A 21,789-nucleotide genomic window follows, 5' to 3' on the forward strand; every position below is an offset into this window, starting at 1 on the left:
AGCCTTAGCCTGTAGCTGCCACCGTCGCAGGGAGCCAGAGCCAGGGCAGGTGTGGCCTGAGGGCTGCTCTGGGTGGCTCCCCTGTTCCAGGCCCAGCCAGTGAAGGAGCCCCAGACCTCATCTCACTTGCCTGTCCCTCTGCTCCAGAAAGTCTTTCTCACACAGGCCTGGGGACAGGTCTGCAGGAGATGCAGACTGTTCTGCCCTAACTGGCTGACCTGGGAGTGGAGAGAGAATGGGATGCATGATTCACAAGGTCCATACAGGGGCTAGGAAAAGCCCCCGCTTTACCTGTAGTTAGTCAGAATCTAGCAGTTTAAATATCTTGTCTGAAAACCCAACCAACCTCATTTGTAGGGGCATTCTGAAGTTAGAATCCCCTGTCCAACACTCCCAAAACACTGCTCTGTAGCTTACCCACCATGCAGACAATGTGTTACCCCCAGTCTGCCCCTGCTCCCAAGGGCAAGGACCTAAAGGCTGAATAAGCCAGCACACGTTATCAGCAATGCCAGGATACCCAAGAGACAGTCCTTGGTGCCAGAGGACAGTAGGAAGGCATGCCAGGAGGGCCGATGCAGGCCTATGCTGATTGCAGGTCATTACACAGGCCTGCTGGCTCTCAAGCATGAACAAACAGCCAAGCCAAAGTGAAAAGGCGATGCACGTTAACTTCAGCATTTATTTAAACAGAAAGCTGTCAATCTGAACAGGAAGGGAAAGGAACTTTTAAAAATGTAACATTGATAAGGAAATAGCCAAAAGGCACGGATGGCTGTTGTATCTTCCCCACTGGAAACCCGGCACCCCCTGGGAGGCCTGCATTTGTTCTAACTTCCTGAATTCTCATACAAAATGGCCCATAGCAGAACCTCTAGCCAAAACCAGCTTTCCCGAATTAAAGTATCTATTTCATCCCTGAAAGCTCAGTGGTCAGACAGCTTCACAATGTGGGATGTCATGACCTCAGTCCCCGCAGTCATCTACTCAGTGGAACCTCTGTGCTGGGGCCACGGATCACAGGAGCTGCCCTGTAGAAACTACCGGGGGCTCGCACTCAGTGGGGCACCGAGTGATCATAAAGACACCAAGTCCAAGTCCCTATCCAGGCTGCTCACCTCTGCAATAGCTTATAAAATCAAGGCTGAGTAGTGAGCTTCTCATACAGTTCATGTTCTGAGATGATAACAAAGTTATTAGCTCAGTGGTACTTTCATATTTAAAATTAAAAGATGACTGGATTTTGTAAAACTTTTCAATAGGTTACTGCATCTGGAAAACAGTGTGAACATCACCAAGAAGCACTGCACATAAACTGACAGGAGCCGCTCCAGTTGCAGGTGACCAATAATAAATACTCTTTTAGGTCATGAAATCAGCATCTCATGATAAACACTTTGGGTGAAGACTGCATAGTTAAGGGGTGCACATTCAGTTAGGGGTGCAGTGTTGATCTCAGCACACACACCTGGGGGCTGGAAGCAGCTAGTGGTTCTCAAGAGTTCTCCTCCCCATCTTTAATTTCAGAAATTCTGTCTATAGATTTAAGGATTTCAGCAACAAGATTCAGTGTTTCTGCCCCAGAAACCAGCTGCCTAAAATGGAAAAACAGATATTAGGGGCAGTTACTGCAGTGATTCAGCAACAGAAGGACTAAAGCAAAGGGGTTCCAGAGGGGAAACCCTCTAGTTGGCTGGGGCTCAATAGGAAAATGACTCTTATTACCCACCAGTGCTGGTATGCTGGCCAGCACCATATACAGTACCATACACCCCAGACTGGGGGCATTTGGCCCCCAATTTACAACAATGGAGAGGAAGCCACTGTTCTTCAGAAATGGAAAGGCAAATTATCTTTCCCCAGGCCATGTGTGTTACAGTAATCTTAAGATGCCTGGGGCGGCCAGGAGCCATGGCCAAACATGATTGAGGGCATGCTGTGCACTGTACTTGGTAGGTAAGCTTTATTAAATAAATTTATGACATAGTGTGCTTTCAATTTCCCATAGGTTTATCAGGATACACCTGTATTACATCAAGCTTCTATCATCATCAATAATAACAGCAACTAACAGTGCCTTCTATGAATGCACCTGATTCTCATAATAGGAGAGAAATTATTATCATTCCCTGTATTCAGAACCTTTGGTGGCTCACATCTGTAATCCTAGCTACTCTGAAGACTGATATTTAAGGATCAAAGTTCAAAGCCAACCTGGGTAGGGAAATTCATGAGATTCTGATTTTCAATTAACCACCAAAAGGCCAGAAGTGGAGCTGTGGCGCTAAGTAATAGAGTGCCAGCTTTGAGTGAAGCTTAGGGACAGTGCTTAGGCCTTGAGTTCAGGCCATAATAATGGCACAAGAAAAAGCTGCCTGGCTGCCATAGCACAGCCTGGTGGCTTAACAAGACCATCCACTGCACTTCCTTCTCTGGAACCCCCCAGTCCAGTTATGGACTGCAGAGCCTAGGTACCACCCGGAACAGCATGCCAACCTTGCCTGTCACCTGCCACGGGGCTTTTGGGCCCCAGTCACTCACTTTATGGATGCGTGTGCGCTGTTCATGACCACACGGAGGTTCTGCAGGGCTACGTCGGTGTTCTGCTTCACCACTGTCAGGCTGGCGCCTTGCCCTGACCGCAGGGCTTCATTCTCCCGCTTGAAGTTGGAGATCTGTGCCTGGGGAGGGTGGAAGATGGAGGAGGGGAGGGAGGAGTCAGCATCGGGGGCAATCCAGTTGGAAACAGATTTCCCTTGGTAGAGACAAGGACTTGGCCTCGGACTGGCACCCCTCGGGACAGATGCTCTTGCCTAGCTGGGGATTCTCCTAAGGGAGGGGCATACACCTCAGACACAAGCATGTACTGAACTCCAGAACATTCTAAGAAGTACATACCCCACCTGGACCTGGGGCAGGGATCCCTTTGTTTCAGGCCCAAACAGAAAACTTTGGCCATTCTGATTTGAAGCAGACATGAGGTAAACCCAATGGAAGGTCGTTCGCTTTTTCTTCTTGTGGTTCTGGAGATTGAACCCAGGGCCTGAACTACATTCCTAATACTTTCCCGTTTTAAAATTTTATTTTGATGGGGCTGGGAAGGTGGCTCAGTGGTAGAGCGCTTGCCTTGCATGCATGAGGCCCTGGGTTCGATTCCCCAGCATCACATAAGCAAAAATAAAAAAAAATTTTTTTTGAGACAGGGGACTACCAAATCGCCCACACTAGCCCCAAACTTGGCAATCACCTGACTAGCCTCCCCAGTAGGCATGTGCCTCCATGCTTGGTTCACATCTTTTTCTTTTTTGCCAGTTGTGGGGCTTGAACTCAGGGTCTGGGCACTGTCCCTGAGCTTTTTGTGCTCAAGGCTAGAGCTCTAGCACTTGAGCCACAGCGCCAATTCCAGTTTTCTGGTGGTTAATTGGAGGTAAGTCTCATGGACTTTCCTGCCTGGGCTGGCTTTAAATCACGATCCTCAGATCTCAGCCTCCTGAGTTGTTAGGATGACAGGCATGAGCAACCAGTGCCTGGCTCACATCTTTTTCTTGAGCTCACATATACATGGCTTCACAGGAGAAAAGGAAACTTTTTTTTTTCCGGGGTAAAGGGGGGTGGGGGGGACCTTGAATTTAGGGCCTGGGCTCTGTCCCTGAGCCTCTCTCTGTGCTCAAGGCTAGCGCTCTACCATCTGAGCCACAGCCTTTCTGTTTATATGGTGCTGAGAAACTGAACCAAGGGCTTCATGCATGCTAGGCAAGCACTCTACTATCAAGCCACATTCCCAGCTAAAAAGGAAACATTTAAGGTCTTTTCTCTGATTACCTGGAGCAAGCTTATTTCTTGCTTTAGCTTCATGACATGATTTTCTGCCTTTACAGCTCGTTTCTGTTGTCCAAAAAAAATAAGCACAGTTATCACTGACAGCACATTCTCAGTACAGGAGACTTATTATCCTGATGCGGCCTTCCCCAGCCCCACCTCTATGGGCAGAGCCTCCAGGACATCTATCCCCAGCACCTGGGCTCTACCCTGGTTCACGGATGGCCTTAGAACCACCCACCCTGGGGTAGAGAGTACCCACAATACCAAGGGATGCTAGTCTACTAGACAGGCCCAGTGAGCACACAAGCACGGTTCGAGGTGTGCCCTGCCCAGCTGGCTAGCCCAGAGCAGAGCCCTCCGTACCGTCATCAGCTCAAGGTTCTGCTCTACTTGCTGGACCACTGACTCCAGGTCATGGAAGTCACTCTCCTCCTTGATCATCTTTGCCTCCAACTTCCGCTCAAGCGTCCTCACCCTTGTAAAGGAAAGGTCTGAGTTGAGTTCATGCAATCACTTTATTTCTCTTTTTATTGGTTGTGGGGCTTGAACTCTGGGCCTGGGCGCTGTTCCTCATCTCTTCAGCTCAAGACCAGCACTCTACCACTTGAGCCACAGCACTCTTGTTTTTTGGCAGGTAACTGGAGATCAGACTTTCATGGACTCTCCTGCCTGGGCTGGCTTTGAACTGTGATCCTCAGATCTCAGCCTCCTGAGTAGCTAGGATTACAGGCGTGAGCCACCAGCGCCTAGCCATGCCATCATTTTCAAGAACACTTTTAAAGACACTTTAACTTGGGTTAGTGGATAAAACACACTGAGAATCTAACCCCATAGGTTGAACCTCAAGCAGAGGTGAGGCAGCAGGGCCTCTTGAACCACTGTGCTGGGATCCCAACAGAAGAAACGGGGCTGCCTTGGGCTGCAGCTCCCTGGAGTTGTGCTGATTTGGGTCTTAATGCTGAAAGATACTTTCATATAGAGGACAAGAAGTGTAGCTGGTGTTAAGAGATTTACAGGGTAGCCGGGTACTTCGATATCACTTAGAAACCACGTTCCCTGAGTGATAAAGTTCACTCCTGACTAAAAGCTTACATACATTTCTGTTTGGCTTTCAGAGAAGCTCTGAACCTCATTCAGCTTTCTTCTTAGCTTAGAATTTTCATCCTTCAACTGTAGAGAAAGAAAATCCTGATTAAAAAGCCCAGTATGCCTCACTCACAACTTTTCTTGTGGTGCTGGGAATGAAATCTAGGCCCCTGTGCATGTGAGGTAAGTGGTCTCCTTACTGAACCACACCCCAGGCAGAAATACCTTTCCTCAGAATTTTTTTTTTTTTTGGTCAGTCATGGGGCTTGAACTCTGGGCTTGGGCGCTGTCCTTGCACTCTTCAGCTCACAGCAAGCGCTCTACCGCTTGAGCCACAGCGCCACTTCCGGTATTCTAGTGTTTTATTGGAGATAAGTCTCATGGACTTTCCTGCCCGGGCAAAGGCTTTGAACCATGATCCTCAGATCTCAGTAGCTAGGATTACAGGCATGAGCCACCGGTGCCCGGCCTTTCCTCAGAATTTGGACTCAGGGTCTTTTGTTTGCTAGGCAGGTGCTCTACCACTTGAACCTTTTTATGCTTTATAGTTGAATTTTTTGGTAGGGGTTTGCCAGTCCTGAGACTTGAACTCAGGGCCTGGGCACTGTTCCTTAGCTTTATCACTTCAAGGCTGGTGCTCTACCACTTGAGCCATAGTTCCACTTCTGGCTTTTTGCTGGCTTGGTAGATAGGAGTCTCATAGACTTTCCAGTCTGGGATGGCTTCAAACCACAATTCTCATATCTCAGTCTCCAGAGTAGGGTTACAGATGTGAGTTACAGTGCCCGGCAGGGCTTGCATTTTTTAGTGTGGCTGGTCCCTGGGGACATCTTCCTACTACCCAGTGCATCCTGCATAACTATTATAGGAACAAGCAACCATGCCTGGTTCATGGATGGAGACAGGGTATCACAAACTTTCTGCCTGGCTGGCCAGGAACCTTGATCCCCTAGCTGCCACCTCCCAAGTAGCCAAGATTACGTGTGTAAGTCATCACACTTTACCAGAACTGATACACAGAAATACCCTAGGTCAATGGAATCAACACACAGCATACTTAGGGAGAATGACCTGTGGCCACAGACTCCAATTCTTCCCACAGAAGTCTTGTAGGATGATTGTTATTGAAAACTCTACTTCATTTAGGATGCTCAACAAGACGTCCATGTCATGGACGTGTCCATGTCATCCTCTTCTGATAACCCAAGCTGCCTGGAGCCAACCAGCTCTTAACCCTCAGTGCTCCTCACTGAGGTTCATACCAAAATCAACCTGAGGTAGCCTTCCCCTTGGAGAAACTCCTTTCTTGTCATTCCTGGGGCTTGAACTCAGGCCATGGGCACTATCCCTGAGCTTTTTTGTTCAAGGCTAGCGCTTTACCACTTTGAGCCAAAGCGCCACATCCAGTTTTCTGGTGGTTAATTGGAGGTGAGTCTCACAGATTTCCATCTCGGGCTTTGAACCATGATCCTCAGATCTCAGCCTCCTGACCGGCTTGTTTTATTTTCTTTTTCAGTGCTGGGGTTGAACCTAAGGCCTCCTTGCACACTAAGCAATGCTCTGGCACTGAGCTCCTCCTCCAGTGCATACCACAGGGACTCACTCTCACAGCATGTTCCCTGAACATCTGTCTGGTCTACGCAGCTATGCCCAGGACACCCAGGAAGCAGGACACTAGGAGATCACTGCTCAGACCTGGGCTCCATGCCCAGCGCCATAAGGCCCTCACTTACTGCTTCATAACTTATCTGCAGTGTCCGCAGGTGTCTGTCTCCTAGGGACTCTCCATGGGCCGCAAAGTCTGTGCTAGGACTCCCTGCTGGAGATGCTGGAGAGACACGTGAGTCTGTGTCACTCAGAGTCCACGGGGGCAGAGACTCGGTCCCAACCAATTCCGACGGGGTGGAGAAAAATGACAGGTAGGTGGCGCAGGGTGATGTGCTGGTGCTGGCCCTGGGCGGGTGGGTCTGCTCCACAGCAGATGGCATATAGGCCCCGTTCCACCCATCGTCCTCGTCGTCCTCTTCATCCAGGAGGTCCCCAGCCCCTGTTGGGTCTTCGAAAAATGGCTGTTGATATTCCAAGCCATACCCCATGGTCTGGGGGTTGGAGGAGCTGTGGTCCAGACCCAGCGTATGCCTCGAGGTCTCCTAGAAACAATGAAGGCAAATGCTGTGACCTGGAAGCCACCACATACCCGTTTTCTTTCTCATGTTCAGCCTGAGACCTGAAGGGATTCCCCTGTCATCTACCCCAAAGGGGCCAAACTTGAGCTGCAATGCTAACCCTCCACTAACAGTAAGAGTTCCCAAGTTTTGCTCCTCCTGCTCCCACTGTACACTCCAAAGTACTGCGAGTTAGAAGAGATGCCCTCTAAAGCCATCTGATGCAGATCTTCACATGTACCTTTGGGTAACTTCTACTGCCGGCTGTGTCCTCTTTGGATAAGCCAAGGTTCTTGGTTTTCAGAAACTCCTTAAATGAAAATGGGTTCGCCTCTTCAAGGTCTTCAAGTTTGTCATCTGAAATGGGCATCGGAAAGACAGTTAGAGGGAACTGTCTCGTTCATCCCTCCAGAGCCCAGCATGTCCTTGGAAATGCCACCACCATCATTTCACCATGACTCAAGACAAGGGGAAACAATGCTGCTTCCTAAGGGGTCAGAGCATACATGCATCTGCATCCTTGCCGCTTCTCAGTCCCCAGTGGAACTCTTTGGTAACACCCCCCTCCCCTTCCTTGGCAGTACTTGGGTTTGAACACAAAGCTGGCTAGACAAGCTCTCCATTGCCTGAGGCTGGTAGGTATGGTTATCTGTGAGGCAGGGTCTCCCTTTCTGCTCAGGCTGGCCTAGAATGTGATCCTTGTGGGTACTTCCCACCATAGCAGGGTGACCCAGTTGTCTCCCGTTTTCTTATAGTGCCACGACCTTATACAACTAGGTAACCACTACACAACTGAGCTCTACTCCAGGCAATCCCTGGAGTCTTTTCTCGTTACTGGGCTGAAGGTACCATGAGATGGGACCCGGAAGCCCCTCAGGTAGTGAAAAGATTGGGAACTGTCCCATCTTCCCACACAGGTAACTAAGTGAACTGTCCCTCAGCCTTTCTCTACACGTAGCCACATTTCAGTCCTTTAGCCTACATGCCAGCCTGGGTAAGTGGGCTCTGACCCTGCTGGCCCCTCTGGTAAAACTTCCCCCTTCCTGGATCTTCCCACATCTACATTCTGTTGCCCTCATCGTCTGCTCCCTGAGTCAGGGTAAAATGCTTGGGGTTCTATCTGTACTTGGTTTTTGTGGCTTAAGGTACACTCCTTATATCCTGGCAAACCAACGGCTTCCTCTGCAGGACATGTGACTGGCACCAAGTGGTGGATAAAGAGAGAAAGAAAGGATCACTGAACTACTCTACCTCCAAAACGTGTCTCATGGGCTCCTGCTGGACCTTGCTTAGTACATTTCCCCTTTCCATAGCCAAAATCTGTAAAGAGACATCATTACCCCACCATGATCACAGGGGATATTACACAGCAGTAGTTTTCTGGGGGCAACTGTGGACTCTCACTGAGGAACTTAAGGGACCAGACCAGGGCTCCTGTCCAGGCAGGTGACCTGGCTCCCAGCGACCGATCCTGATGTCTGGGGCAGCGAAGATGCCTCCAGTAGATTCTGGTGCCTGTGTGTGTGGGCATGCTAGAGATACACAGCTGGACTGTCCAGAATGCCAGTGTGTGTGAGCACACACACGTGTGCGCGAGCACACACACGTGCGCGCACGCTAAACACAGCTGGACTGTCTGAATGCCCTTGTGTGCGTGGAAGTGACACACACCGAGGGCCTGTCCGAATGCTCCAGAACCAGCCCAGCCCCTGACCTAACCGCCTACCCACCTGCACCGGTGCTGGCCGAGTAGCTGCCTAGCTCTGCCTCGCCCGCCGCCAGACGCATCGCCAGCGGCCGCCAACTCTAAGAGTTGGGAGGCTCCCGGCCCTTCCCCGCACCCGGCGGCCCGGGGGCCGGCCTTCCTGCGCGGGGGGCCGGCTGTGGGGAGGGGCTCCCGGGCCAGACGAGAGCTGGGCGGCGCCCGGCCTGCGCGCCCCGGGCGGCCGGCGCCCCGACTCTCACCTGTGTCTCCCACGGAAGCCAGCACCGGGCTGGGCACATAGCACATAAACGTCGGCCGAATGCCGAAGAAGTGGGGGTGCAGGTCCCCGCCATGGGGGCGCTCACAGTCTAGCTGGGGGAGACAAGACCGGCGCTCATAGAACGCAGGAGCTGTAAGCGACAACGAGAGCGGCTTCACCGCGGGCCGCCCGGCCCGGCCCCCCGGCCCCCCGCCGGCCCCGCGGGCCCTCACCGTCGGGAACGACGAGGCTCCGGGCCCGGGACAGCGGGGGCGCGCCCGGGCGGCGCGCGTAGCCCGACATCGCCACGCCCGCCTAGCCCGGCAGCGGCTCCATGGTCGGCCGCTGCGCCGTCGCCCGGCGCCGCTCCCAGCCTCTCGCCGCCGCTTCCGCCAGCGCACCGGAAGCGCGCGCGCGCCGCCGCGGCCGGCGGGGGCGGGGCCCTCGGCGGAAGCGGAAGTGACGGCAGAAGAGCGGCGGTGCGATGGCGACCGTGGTGTCGGCCGCCGCGCGGCTGCTGCGCGGCTCCGGGGCCCGGGGCGGGCGGCCGAGGTGAGCCGTGGCGCGTCCCGGGCGTCGTCCCGGCTTCCGCGCGTCCGGGGGCGCCGGCGGGGCACGCTGCCGGGCCGGGCTCCGTCCCGCGCCGGCCTCGGCCCACCCGGGCGTCCCGCGTGCGGGCGTCCCGGCCACCCCCTGCGGGCGTCCCGCGTGCGGGCGTCCCGGCCACCCCCTGCGGGCGTCCCGCGTGCGGGCGTCTAGGCCACCCCCTGCGGGCGTCCCGCGTGCGGGCGTCCCGGCCACCCCCTGCGGGCGTCCCGGGTGCGGGCGTCCCGGCCACCCCCTGCGGGCGTCCCGCGTGCGGGCGTCCCGGCCACCCCCTGCGGGCGTCCCGCCGGCCGGGCCGGCCACCCCCTGCGGGCGTCCCGCGTGCGGGCGTCCCGCCGGCCGGGCCGCCTCGGGGCCTGGGGCTGCTGGGGTGTCCGCCCCCTGCACCGCACGGGCTGGGGTGAGGCGAGGGGAAGTAGTTGCTGTGCCCAGGGGGTGACTGGACTGAGTATTGACGGTGTACATTTACTGAAGTGAGGTGCGTCTAGTGGTAGAAGGTACTGGAAAAGTCGAGGCAGTGGGATGAGAGGAGGCTCGAGTCGGGCAGGGTGAGATTGAAGCCAGGAGCTGGCGGAGGGAGTAGACGCGCGGAAAGCCCGGAGCAGGAGCGGGAGTTGGGTGCTCAGCAAATGTGTCGCTGGGACGGGCTGACGAGTCATTATGACTTGGACAGCTGGAAGGCGGGAAGAGGCTGGATGTGGTGCCGGGCCTTCCAGACCCCGTGGGACTGTGGCTTCTGGTTAGACTATAGCGAAGGTGTGAAGGGCACAGCTGGCGTAGCTTTGTATGGACACATTAGTTCCTGCTAAAAAGCCTTCTTTTTTTTTTTTTCCGGTGGCTCATGCCTGTAATTCCAGACTGAGGTTTGTAGTTCAAAGCTAGCCCTCTAGCAGCAAAGTCCATGGGCTTTTATTTCCCTTTAACTACCAAAATGTTTAAAGTGGAACTGTGGCTCAAGTGGTAGAGTGCCAGCCTTGATAGAAAAGGCTCAGGGACAGTGCCCAGGCCCCGAGATTGTCCTAGTTATTGACTGAGTGCCCAAAACCTGTAAAAGTAAATGCTTCAGAAAGGGAGAAGTTGCTAGTACTGGGGTTTAAACTCAGGGCCTGGGCACTGTCCCTTAGCTTTTTCAATCAAGGCTGCCACTCTACCACTTAAGCCACATCTGCACTTCCATATTTTTGATGGTTAATTGGTGCTAAGAGTCTCACTAACCTTTGTGTCCTGATTGACCTTGGACTATGATCCTCAGGTCTCAGCCTTCTGAGTAACTAGGGTTGCAGGCCTGAGTCACCGGTGCCTAGCTTGAGAAGTTGACTTTCAATGCAGAGAAAAATAATTCCGTACACCCATGTGGTCATCACAGGTATGGGCGTTTCTATTTCACAGGTTTGGACTCCCTGCACACAGGCAGTTCAGCAGTGGAGGCGCCTACCCCAGCATTCCCCTCTCTTCCCCCTTACCTGGTGTGCCCAAGACTGTTTTTGCTACAGTTGATGGACAGGAAAAGTTTGAAACTAAAGTTACCACACTGGATAATGGACTTCGGGTAGCATCTCAAAATAAGTTTGGGCAATTTTGTACAGTAGGAAGTAAGTACTCCTGGTGCATGGGGTGGTCTTTCATGCTTGACTGTGTGGTGCCCTCAGTTCACTGTCAGTTGTAACTAGCGTACCAGTTATGAATTGTGGCCTGAGTGAAGGCTTGTTAAACAATCAGAAAACAACCCAAATAAGAAGCAGTGGTAATTACTGGTGATTGCATTTAGCAAAATGGCTGTCCCCTTCACCCTCCCTTCTTCCTGTAATTCTGAAGATGTTCACCATGTGCAGGATTCCCTGGAAAGCAGGGCATGGTCAGGATAATGAATGTGCTCCCCTATAATTATGTTGGCCATAACAGTCATGGTTTTGAGAGATTTTTCTAGATTAAATCTGTTTTGATTATTTAACCTGTCAATTTTTTTCCTTATCAGTTCTTATTAACTCGGGATCAAGATATGAAGCAAAATATCTTAGTGGAATCGCTCATTTTCTGGAAAAGTTAGCATTTTCGGTCAGTGTCTAATTTGTAACTTCTGTGACTATGCTCTTGGGTAGGAATACATACACACATATGTATATATTTTTATTTTTTACTTTTTTTTTTTTTGGCCCGTTGTGGGGCTTGAACTCTGGGCTTGGGTGCTGTCCCTGCGCTCTTCAGCTCAAGGCGAGCGCTCTATCACTTCAGCCACAGTGCCACTTCCAGTTTTCTAATGGTTTATTGGAGATAAGAGTCTCACAGACTTTTCCTGCCCGGGCTGGCTTTGAACCGCAATCCTCAGATCTCAGCCTCCTGAGTAGCTAGGATTACAGGCATGAGCCACTGGCGCCCGGCTAAAAGTAATACTTTTTCTTAGATATATTTCAGTTATTCTAAAAACTGCTTATTTAAGCTTTCTTATTTTATAGTCTACTGCTCGATATGACAGCAAAGACGAAATTCTGCTTGCCCTGGAGAAGCATGGTGGTATCTGTGACTGTCAGACTTCAAGGTATGTCAGCTTCATGCATACACAATTATGTGCGTATGTGGAACTCTCCTCTTTGTCTCGGTCAGAGTCCCTTTGAGCCCTTTCTGTTGGGAGGCTGAAGAGATTGATGATGGCCTGAATAGGTGTTGAGTGGAGAACTGGGGACAGAGAAACACAGCCCCCAAATGGGTGCAGACTCCACCAATTCAGCAAGTCTGTCAGCTGGCAGCCAGGGACACAACATGATCTGAGACACTTGAAGGGTGGACACGAGAGCCAGGGCTGGGCGGGGGAATGACAAGTTTAGACTGGAGGTGGAAAGAGGCACAGAAAATGTGGCATTGGGACTGTTCCGGTTGACAAGATGGGGTAGTCTAGATCCAGGTGCGGCCAGTGGCCAGTGCCCAGGTCTGGCTGCAAGCAGCAGTATGGCTGTGGTGCAGCCAAGGCATTTATTTGCCCAGTGTGTGTCGGTACCTAGATTCAAAACTCCAGCCCTGTGGAAGAACCTGAGCAGTGGGGAAGCTCTTCAAGGGGCCCTGGTAAACCCTCCTTGGTCCTGCAGGCCCATGGCTCAGCGTGGCCTCTGCTTTGTCCTCACATGGCTGTGCAGCAGTGCAGCACTCCTCCTCACAGAGCTGTGATCTGGTGTCCTGCACGGGCCCACTCCCTTCTGGGACTTGGATTCGCTCGATCTGACATCCTACTGTTCTGGCTTGTTCCCTCCCCATCCTCCTCCAGCCTTGTGCTGTCTGGAGTGTTAACTAGACTACAAGCTCCCTGAGAGCAAGACCAGAGCTGTGGGAGCTGTGTATGTTTCCACATGGACCAAAGCTGTGGAAGGCCACGAGTATTTGTATGGGCCATGCGCCTTTCCCTGTGGACCAGTCTTCCTGCCAGGGCCTAGGAAGCACAGGAGAACGGGCCTCTCCTGAAAGAGTGTGTTGGTGAAAACTGCAGAAGAGTTGGCTGCGTTTGACTCCATGGTGTATTCCGCACAGGAGCCTCATCTGCAGGCAGCCATGGCTTCTCCCACCAGGGAGTTCATACGAGGGAGAAGGGAAGAAGACTGCAGGTCCTAGACCCAAACAGTAGAAAGTCCAAGCTGGAGCCCCAAGTCCGATGCGAGTTTGGCTCCTAGCAGTGCTGACTTCTCTTTCTTACAGAGACACCACCATGTATGCGGTATCTGCTGACAGCAAAGGCTTGGACACTGTGGTCGGCTTGCTTGCTGACGTGGTTCTGCACCCACGCCTAACAGGTATGAGCCACAAGGCCGCCCTGGGCCAGCAGGCAGCAGGGTCAGTGAAGTGCTGGAGTTAGACCAAGGCCGCCCTGGGCCAGTGGGCAGGAAGAACACTTGTCACTGGAGCTGTCCATTCATGGGCCAGGGACAGTGCGACTTCATTGAACATGGTGCTGATGTTCAGAAAAGTCTGGCGTTGTAGAGTGTTCGGTGCTTGAATACCTTCCTCTGCCCTTTGAGAGTTTCACTAGGATTTAGTCTTAGAGACAGTCACAGACTGCGTCCATACTGCCAGAAGTTTCCACTGCATGACTCCTCCTTCCTTGCGAATGACAGGACTTTGAGTTCCCACTTGGAATGAGCCTTGGGGAAGAGGTGCTGGGCACCCCAGCTGCCTGGCCTCATACCCCAGGCTTAGTTCTGCCTTAAGATCCTGGGGTACTTGGGCTAGCCAGCTGAAAAAGGGCGTCCTGACTGGTTTCCTAAGCACTATCATGTCTGCCCTGGCGCCTGTGAGGCAGCCGGCGTGGGGCAGGGTTAGAGGGAACTAAGGCTCCAGGCCCCAGTCCCTGCTTACCCAGGCTCCTCACACAGATGCCCCGCCCCTCAACAGTGGAAGTGACCCCTGCTCCCACCCAACCCAGCCTAGCTCAGCACCTGGATTAGTGCCACCTTCTGTGTTGTGGCTGGTGCACCCTAAACCCGTCTCTGTTCTTCCAGATGAAGAAATTGAGATGACACGGATGGCTGTCCAGTTTGAGCTGGAGGACTTGAACATGCGACCTGACCCCGAGCCACTTCTCACCGAGATGATCCACGAAGTAAGAGTCCCCATGGCAGTGCCTGCCTTGTGGGGCCCGAGGTCCCTGCGCTTACCTCATAGTTGTATTTGCAGAAGCTGCTGTGTGTGTGGACTTTTGGGTTTCCGTTTCTTAAGTGAGTAACAAGATCTTGGCGGTTCTCAGCTACAGGACCCTTTTAGTTTATATCTTCTGTGAACTTTTGTTCTTGAGAGGTAGATTGCACTACATTTACTTTCTTGGTAGAGAGACTTGAATTCAAGATTTCCCAGCATGCTTGGCAGGCATTGTACTACTTGAGCTATGCCTCTAGCCCATTTTGCTCTAGTTATTTTTGAGATTAGATTTCATAGGGGTTGGAGGCCTGGCTCAGTTGATAGTGCACTAGTCAGTGAGTATAAGTATTAGGTACTGAGTTCAAATCGTGGTCTCAGACCCCCCCCCCCCCAAAAAAAAATAGTATCTCACTTTTTTCCCAGGCTGGCCTGTACTGTGGTCCCCTATTGGTGCTTCCTGCTGAGGTTCAGACATGCCCACTCTCCCATCTATTGGTTGAGATAGATCTTGTGAACTTTTTGCTCAGACTAGCCTTAAACTGAAACTCTCTGCCTCCATTTTTATGCATTTTCTTAACAAGCAGACGGTGTCTGACATGAGCATTCTTTTCTCCAGAGACTGAGCTGGAGGCAGTGCCAGCTGTTGGGGAGACCTCTGTGTTCCATTCCTCACGCGTGTGTCCCTCCCCATTCTCCAGGCTGCATATCGGGGGAACACTGTGGGCCTGCACCGTTTCTGTCCCACAGAAAACATAGCAAAGATTGGTCGAGAAGTGCTTCATTCCTATCTGAGGAACTACTACACCCCTGACCGCATGGTGCTGGCTGGAGTAGGTGTCGATCACGAGCATCTGGTAGAATGTGCCAGAAAGTACCTCCTGGAGGCCCAGCCCGCTTGGGGGACAGCCGAGGCTGTGGAGGTTGACAGATCTGTGGCACAGTACACTGGGGGGATTCTCAAGGTAACCTGCCGTCCTGGCTGTGCGCACACCTGGTGTGGGCTCTGGCGTGCGTGTGCCTCTGTGTGCGTCCCCCCTCAGCGGGCAGCTCAGCCCTGCACAGGCACGGTGTGACATGCACTGTGTGATAGAATGAGTGGAGAGAGGCCAAGAGTGCTGTGTGTTCTTTGTCATGTTTCTCGTAAACTTTCCTGTTACTTTTACTTCTTTTTTTCCTTTGGCTGGTCCTGGGGCTTGAAATTAGGGCCTCCAGGGACCGGGGAGGTGCCTCAGTGGTAGAGTGCTTGCCTCACATGCATGAGGCCCTGAGTTCGATTCCTCAGCACCTCATAAGTAGAAAAAGCAGGAAGTAGCGCTGTGGCTCAAGTGGTAGAGCGTTGGCCTTGAGCTGAAGAGCTGAGGAACAGCTCCCAGACCCAGAGTTCAGACCCCCACAACAGAAAAAAAAGAAAAATTTGGGTCTTTGTCTCTCTGTGCTCAAGGCTAACACTACCACTTGAGCACCACTTCTAGTTTTCTGGTGGTTCATTGGAGATGAGTCTCACGGACTTCCCTGCCTAGGCTGGCTTTGAACTGCGATCCTCAGATCTCAGCCTTCTGAGTAGCTAGGAAGACAGGTGTGAACCACCAGCATCCTGCTCATTCTTACTTTTAAAAACAAAGAGGCTGGGCGCTGGCTCATGCTTGTCATCCTAACTATGCAGGAGGCTGAGATCTGAGGATCGCGGTTCAAAGCCAGCCCAGGCAGGAAAGTTTGTGAGACTTATCTTTAATAAACCACCAGAAAACCAGAAGTGGTGCTGTGGCTCAAGTGGTAGAAGTACTTGCCTTGAGCTGAAAAGCTGAGAGACAGCACCCAGGCCCAGAGTTCAAGCCCCACAACTGATTTTAAAAAAGAAAGGAACTGAGTTTGGGCCGAGAGCCTGCTTGTGCACGACTTGTCCACCCTTGCACACAATCTCAGCCTAACACTTGTGTGGCCTCACAGGTCGAGCGGGACATGTCCAATGTCAGCCTGGGCCCAACTCCCATCCCCGAGCTCACGCACATCATGGTCGGCCTCGAGAGCTGCTCCTTCCTGGTGAGTGCAGGGTGGGTCGGCGCGCCCAGGTCGGTGGTGAGGCCACTCGCGGGTGACCCCACCCCACTGTCCTTTCCTGCAGGAGGACGACTTCATCCCCTTTGCCGTGTTGAACATGCTCATGGGAGGAGGGGGCTCCTTCTCGGCCGGTGGGCCTGGCAAGGGCATGTTCTCCCGCCTCTACCTCAACGTGCTCAACAGGTGGGTGCTGCCTCTGGCGGGCACTGCCTGCCTTCTGAGACCACTCGAGAGCTAGGCTCTCGGGGCTCACGCCTGTAATCCTAGCTGCTCAGGAAGCTGAGGTCCAAGGATCACAGTTCAAAGCCAGCCTAGGCAGGAACGTCCTTAAGACTCAGCTGCAGGTGGCAAGGTGGCACAAGTAGTAGAGCACTAATCTTGAGCGAAAAGGGCAGTGCCCAAGCCCAGAGTTCCAGCCCCAGGACTAGGGGGAGGGGGGAGAGGGGGACGGGGATGTGCATGTGAGCCATGTTTTCTGCAGTGGCTCATGACGTGATATGGCCATGACCTCCCCCTCGGCCTCTCCGTGTCCCTCACAGGCACCACTGGATGTACAATGCAACTTCCTATCACCATAGCTACGAGGACACGGGCCTCCTGTGCATCCATGCCAGCGCTGACCCAAGGCAGGTGAGGGCCACGCTGCATCACCTCCGCCCCCGCCCCCCCCCATCATGACCCACCTGGCCAGGCTGACAGGCCCAGATCACACCCTCATTTTCACTCTTGCTCTTCTCCATAGGTTCGAGAAATGGTAGAAATCATCACAAAGGAGTTTATTTTGATGGGTGGAGCTGTTGATGCGGTGAGTGAGGCCTCTGGACCCCTTGCAGCCTGTCCCAGCCGGGTTTGGGTGGCCGGCGCCTCTCTGGTCTCCCAGCCCCAGCCGCAGGACACTGCGCTCTCTCTGCTGCCCACAGCAGTCGTGAGTGAAGGCAGCCCTGGGCCTTTTCCTGGCTAGAACATACTTTTAATACTCACGTGAGTTTTAAGTTTTTAAAAATTTACTTACTAATTTTATTATCTTTAGGTAGCTGTACAAAGGAGTATTCAACAAAGCAGTATGAATGCAATCCACCTTGGTTTTTTCTTTTTTTTTTCTAGTCCTAGGGTTTGAACTTAGGGCCTGGGTGCTGTTCCTGAATTCTTTTGCTCTACTACTTTGAGCCACAGCACCACTTCAAGTTTTCTGGTGGTTAGCAGGAGATAAGAGTCACAGACTTTCCTACCTGGGCTGGTTTGAGCTGTGATTCTCAGATCTCCGCCTTCTGAGTAGCTAGGATGACAGGCATGAGCCACCCATTGCCCAGCTAGTTTGCACTTATTTTGATGTTTGGAAGGTCTGTCACTTCCTGGGCCAGAACTGGTTAAAGTAAAATTTTTTAAAAAGCCAATTTGCATACACCTGGGGAACTGCCAGTGCCCAGATGCACGTGCCGTGCATGCGCTGTGGGCCTCCAGCTGCTGGTGCTTGGTAGCACACACTGCTTGCAGGTTTTCTTTGCTGCATGTGTTTTCTAAATTTTCTCTAGTGTTCACACAGTTACATTGTAATCAGAAAGGAATTATTTACTTAGGAAATAAAACCTGTTGGAACTTCAGTACTTTGCTAGGCGTGGTGGCAAGGGAGCTCTCTTACTCTAGTATCTTGCTAGAAAATGCTTTCTGCTAATGTCAGTTTGGGATAAACTAATAGTATGTAAATATCTGTCTGAAATGCAAAAAGAAAAATGACCTGTGCAGAGTGAAGACTTCCCTTCCCTAGAGAGGGTAGCGCGTCTCCACGGCCATCTGCTTCCCATTGTGTGCTTTACAAAGTGGCGGCCCGCAGACCCGGTAGCTGATTGTTGCTTGTGCTGCTCTGGGCCTTCATGACCCCATTCCTCGAGCCACAGTGTTTTGTCCACACCCGGCCAGAGGCTCAGTGTGTGCAGAGCACCATTTGGTGGATTCCCCAGAGGCCTGGGGCACTTTGGTGAGCTGTCGCCTGGCCCAGGGTATGCAAGGACCCGGATCTGCTCTTCACTATTTCCTCCTGGTTTCCTTATGTGGTCCGCTTTGGGGCCTGGCCTAGAACTGAGCATTTCACCTTCTGCAGCAAGCAGCCAGGCAGCAGGGAGTTGGGGCACAGCACCCTCACGCCAGGTGTGCCTGGAACCTTTGGGCCCGTGGATGGCCTTTTTGCTGGGATGTGTTTTGTTTTTTTTTTTGTCGGTCGTGGGGCCTGAACTCTGGGCTTGGGCACTGTCCCTGAGCTCTTCAGCTCAAGGCTAGCACCCTACCACTTGAGCCACAGTGCCACTCCAGCTTTTTCTCCTTATGTGGCGCTGAGGAATTGAACCCAAAGCCTCATGCACGCAAGGCAAGCGCTCTACCACTAAGCCACCTTCCCAGCCCCCTGGGATATGTTTCTGTGAGTCCCTCTGCCAACTAGAGCTAGCTGTTGGTGACCATGGAGGTGTGTGTCCTCAGGTGGAGCTGGAGCGGGCCAAGACACAGCTGATGTCCATGCTCATGATGAACCTGGAGGCCAGGCCTGTGATCTTTGAGGACGTGGGGAGGCAGGTGCTGGCCACCCATTCCAGAAAGCTGCCCCATGAGCTGTGCACACTCATCCGTGAGTACGCGCTCAGTGAGGCAGCCGCGCGTGGGGGGGTTGGACTGTGGGGGTGGACAGGAGTCCCTTAGGGTCCGCTATACATAAGCCTGGTGTTCACTAGGCAGCCTGGGTAGGGGGGCTGGGTTGTGGGCACTCACAGCCTGCCTGGCCTGCGCTGGCTCCTCGGAGCGTGTGACCTGGCTTCCCTGCAGCCCGCCCTCCTGGGCCTACAGTCCTGCTGGGACTCGGGAGCACCCTGTCCTTCCCTTAGGAGCCTGCTCCGGTCCTTGATTGCAACTGTCCAGTCTCCTGAGGCTTCGTCTTCTCTAAAAAACAAACCTAAGCTGGGCACCAGTGGCTCATGCCTATAATCCTAGCTACTCAGGAGGCTGAGATCTGAGGATCATGGTTCAAAGCCAGCCCAGGCAGAAAACTCCATGAGACTTTGATCTCCAATAAACCACTAGAAAACCGGAAGTGGCGCCGTGGCTCAAGAGGTAGAGCGCTAGCCTTGAACTGAAGAGCACAGGGACAGCGCCCAGGCCCAGAGTTCAAGCCCCTTGACCTGGTGGCTTTCTGGGCCCCTTTTTCTTCTTTCTCCCTGTCTCCCTGTCTTCCTCTCTTCCTTGTCTTCCTCTTTCCCCCTCTTCCCCTTCCCCAACTCCCCCCTCCTCTTCTCTCCTCGGCTCCCTCTTTCTCTCCCTTCCCCCTCCTCCACTCCCTCCTTCTCTCCCTCCCCCTTCCTCCACTCCCTTCTCCTCCTCCCTTTTGTGCTAATAGAGGGTCTTGAACTCAGGTCAGGGCCTGGGTGCTGTCCCTCAGCTCTTCAGGTCAAGGCAAGAGCTCTACCACTTGAACCATAGCACCACTTCCAGCTTTTTCTGCTTATGTGGCGCTGAGGAATCGAACCCAGGGCCTCATGCATGCAAGGCAAGCACTACCACTGAGCCACCTTCCCAGCCCCCCTTAGCTTTTTTGCTCAAAGTGTGCTCTACCAGTTGAGCCACCACTCACTCCACTTACAGATTTTTAATGGTTAATTAGAGACCAGAGTTTCGTAGACTTTGCTGCCTGTGAACTGTGATCCTCAGATCTCACCCTTCTCCGTAGCTGGGATCACAGCATGAGCCACTGTGCCTAGCAGCTTTAATTTTTAGACAGGATCTGATTATAGTTCAGGTTGAGCTGCAACTCTGAATCCTCTCTCTAAACATTGGGATTACAGGCATACACCCCCAAGCATGGCTGTCTGATGCATTTGAAAATAACTAGAGCCATCGATAGCTTCGCTGTGGGCTGGGAGCTGCCTCTGTCCTTTCAACCTGGCCCACCCCCCCCCCTCAGCGGCAGGGGGCCTGGAGCCCTCTGCGGCGCCCAGGCTGGCCAGAGTAGCGCACCTCAGCCTCTCCACCCCGGTGCACACACATGTGCTGGCATTGGCCCAAAGCTCTCTCGCTGTCCTTGCCAGGCAATGTGACGCCGGAAGACATCAAGAGGGTAACTGCCAAGATGCTGCGTGGAAAGCCCGCGGTGGCTGCTCTGGGAGACCTGGCTGACCTGCCCACCTATGAGCACATCCAGTCTGCGCTGTCCAGCAGAGATGGGCGTCTGCCCAGGACGTACCGGCTCTTCCGATAGAGCCCCTCCTTATCCCTGGGGGCCTGAGGCTGCAGGCGAGCCTGCTTCCACACGTGTGCCTGTGTGACTCAGTGTAAGGCGGTCTGGTCTGGCTGTATAAACGGCATGCACAGGGGCTGTTGACCTGAATGAGCTGATGTGGTCTTCATGGAGCTTTCCCCAAGGAGCAGGCACCGCCCTCGCGCCAGGGAGAGGCAACAGAGCTTAAGGTGCTGGGTTGGGAACCACCTTTTGCTGCCTCAGAGCTGGGCCCCTAGAGCTGGACATGTGCTCCCCCGCGCCTGACACCCAGCCTGCAGCTGCTGGAAGAGCTGGAGGCTGGGCCGGCCTGACACTGCACACAGGCTTGAGTGCCAGTGGCCTGCTTGTGCTGCCACAAGAGCATAGGCCCTGCCAGGAAAAGAGTGGCTTCTACCACAGTATTCCTTCGCCCTCAGCTGAGAGACAGCCTAGGAAAAGATCCTTAGTGGCCACTAAATAGCAGCCCGCACCCTGAGAATTGCCTGTGTGGTACAGCATTTCAGCCTCTTTTGCCTCCATTATGAAATGCATTTGGGTTCAGGAAGTCATCGTGCTGCTATACTCCGGACAGGGGCTTCCTTAGGCCAGAGTCAACCCATGGTGCCAGCATAGCCTGTAGTCAGACGCTTGGCGGTGGAGAGATGGGCCTTGAGCCTGTGTGTGCCACTGCAGGTGGTCCTGGAACATGAGTAGTTCTCAAACAGACTCTTGCAGAACTTAGCAGGAGCTCTGGCAAGGGTTGGGCCTGGGAAGCTAGATAAGCCACAGGGGCAGTTCCTACCAATTGGTGGCACATGGCAGTCCATGGTGTGGGAAGCTGTGCTGCATGGTTTGTTAAAGGCAGCAATCTCCCTGCTGTCTGTAGTGAGTACTGAGAAACCCAGACTTTCCAGGCATCAGTATGAGATCTGAGGATCATGATTCAGTGATTCAAAGCCAACCCAGACAGGAAAGTATAAGACTCTGATCTGTAACTAACAATCCAAAAACCAGAGGTAGAGCTGTGGATCTGGTGGTAGAGTTGCTACTCCTAAGCAAAAAAAAATCTAAAGAACAGCGCCCAGGCCTTAGGTTTCAAAGGATCTGTACCCAAGACCCCCAAAAACTAATCCCCCCCCCCAAAATGGGGGCCCAGCCCTAGTACCTCCTAGTTTGTTTTAGCCTGCCACCTGTCCTTACTGTCCACAAGGGAAGTGTCTCCGCAGACTACTGG

At 53.1% G+C, this 21,789-nt stretch overlaps 2 protein-coding genes and 1 non-coding gene across 6 annotated transcripts; 2 read left to right on the forward strand and 1 right to left on the reverse strand.

Annotated features, from left to right (window-relative positions):
- Window positions 1–667: 667 nt before the first annotated feature.
- Entr1 (endosome associated trafficking regulator 1) lies at window positions 668–9,398 on the reverse strand. 3 transcript variants are annotated; one of them, XM_042681180.1, is made up of 10 exons: window positions 9,271–9,398; window positions 9,039–9,188; window positions 8,325–8,393; window positions 7,315–7,430; window positions 6,642–7,058; window positions 4,919–4,992; window positions 4,186–4,297; window positions 3,823–3,885; window positions 2,542–2,681; window positions 668–1,595 (listed from the first exon to the last, which is right to left on the reverse strand). In XM_042681180.1, exons 1-10 carry the CDS (start codon window positions 9,338–9,340, stop codon window positions 1,496–1,498), a joined length of 1,311 nt encoding a protein of 436 aa, XP_042537114.1. In that variant the 5' UTR covers window positions 9,341–9,398; the 3' UTR covers window positions 668–1,495. The 3 variants fall into 3 exon arrangements, with proteins under 3 accessions (XP_042537114.1, XP_042537115.1, XP_042537116.1); XM_042681181.1 differs by lacking the exon at window positions 9,039–9,188; XM_042681182.1 differs by lacking the exons at window positions 8,325–8,393; window positions 9,039–9,188.
- On the forward strand, window positions 3,101–3,170 carry Trnaa-ugc. The gene has a single exon. It is a non-coding gene; the product is annotated as a tRNA-Ala (tRNA).
- A 107-nt stretch (window positions 9,399–9,505) lies between the features above and the next one.
- On the forward strand, window positions 9,506–20,684 carry Pmpca (peptidase, mitochondrial processing subunit alpha). Of its 2 annotated transcripts, XM_042681041.1 has the most exons (14): window positions 9,506–9,589; window positions 11,033–11,235; window positions 11,619–11,698; window positions 12,097–12,179; window positions 13,325–13,419; window positions 14,125–14,225; window positions 14,959–15,222; window positions 16,208–16,300; window positions 16,383–16,501; window positions 16,858–16,948; window positions 17,061–17,123; window positions 18,791–18,935; window positions 20,386–20,564; window positions 20,606–20,684. In XM_042681041.1, exons 1-13 carry the CDS (start codon window positions 9,522–9,524, stop codon window positions 20,553–20,555), a joined length of 1,575 nt encoding a protein of 524 aa, XP_042536975.1. In that variant the 5' UTR covers window positions 9,506–9,521; the 3' UTR covers window positions 20,556–20,564; window positions 20,606–20,684. The 2 variants fall into 2 exon arrangements, with proteins under 2 accessions (XP_042536975.1, XP_042536974.1); XM_042681040.1 differs by having other exon boundaries at window positions 20,386–20,684.
- The last annotated feature ends 1,105 nt before the right edge of the window (window positions 20,685–21,789 follow it).

The sequence above is a fragment of the Dipodomys spectabilis genome, unplaced genomic scaffold (assembly GCF_019054845.1).
Source record: "Dipodomys spectabilis isolate Male_0828 unplaced genomic scaffold, ASM1905484v1 ptg000067l, whole genome shotgun sequence".
NCBI lineage: Eukaryota > Metazoa > Chordata > Mammalia > Rodentia > Heteromyidae > Dipodomys > Dipodomys spectabilis.

What these genes read in the sequence shown, in the direction of transcription:
- Entr1 (XM_042681180.1), bottom strand. Translation starts at nt 9,340, where the DNA reads ATGTCGGGCTACGCGCGCCGCCCGGGCGCGCCCCCGCTGTCCCGGGCC. An exon ending in TCTGAAAGCCAAACAGAAAT is followed by an intron (nt 4,298 to 4,918) that starts GTATGTAAGCTT and finishes TTCCTTTACAAG; the next exon opens with GGTGAGGACGCTTGAGCGGA. An exon ending in AGAACCTTGAGCTGATGACG is followed by an intron (nt 3,886 to 4,185) that starts GTACGGAGGGCT and finishes TTTGGACAACAG; the next exon opens with AAACGAGCTGTAAAGGCAGA.
- Pmpca (XM_042681040.1), top strand. Translation starts at nt 9,522, where the DNA reads ATGGCGACCGTGGTGTCGGCCGCCGCGCGGCTGCTGCGCGGCTCCGGG. An exon ending in TGTGACTGTCAGACTTCAAG is followed by an intron (nt 12,180 to 13,324) that starts GTATGTCAGCTT and finishes TCTTTCTTACAG; the next exon opens with AGACACCACCATGTATGCGG. An exon ending in TGAGCTGTGCACACTCATCC is followed by an intron (nt 18,936 to 20,385) that starts GTGAGTACGCGC and finishes TGTCCTTGCCAG; the next exon opens with GCAATGTGACGCCGGAAGAC.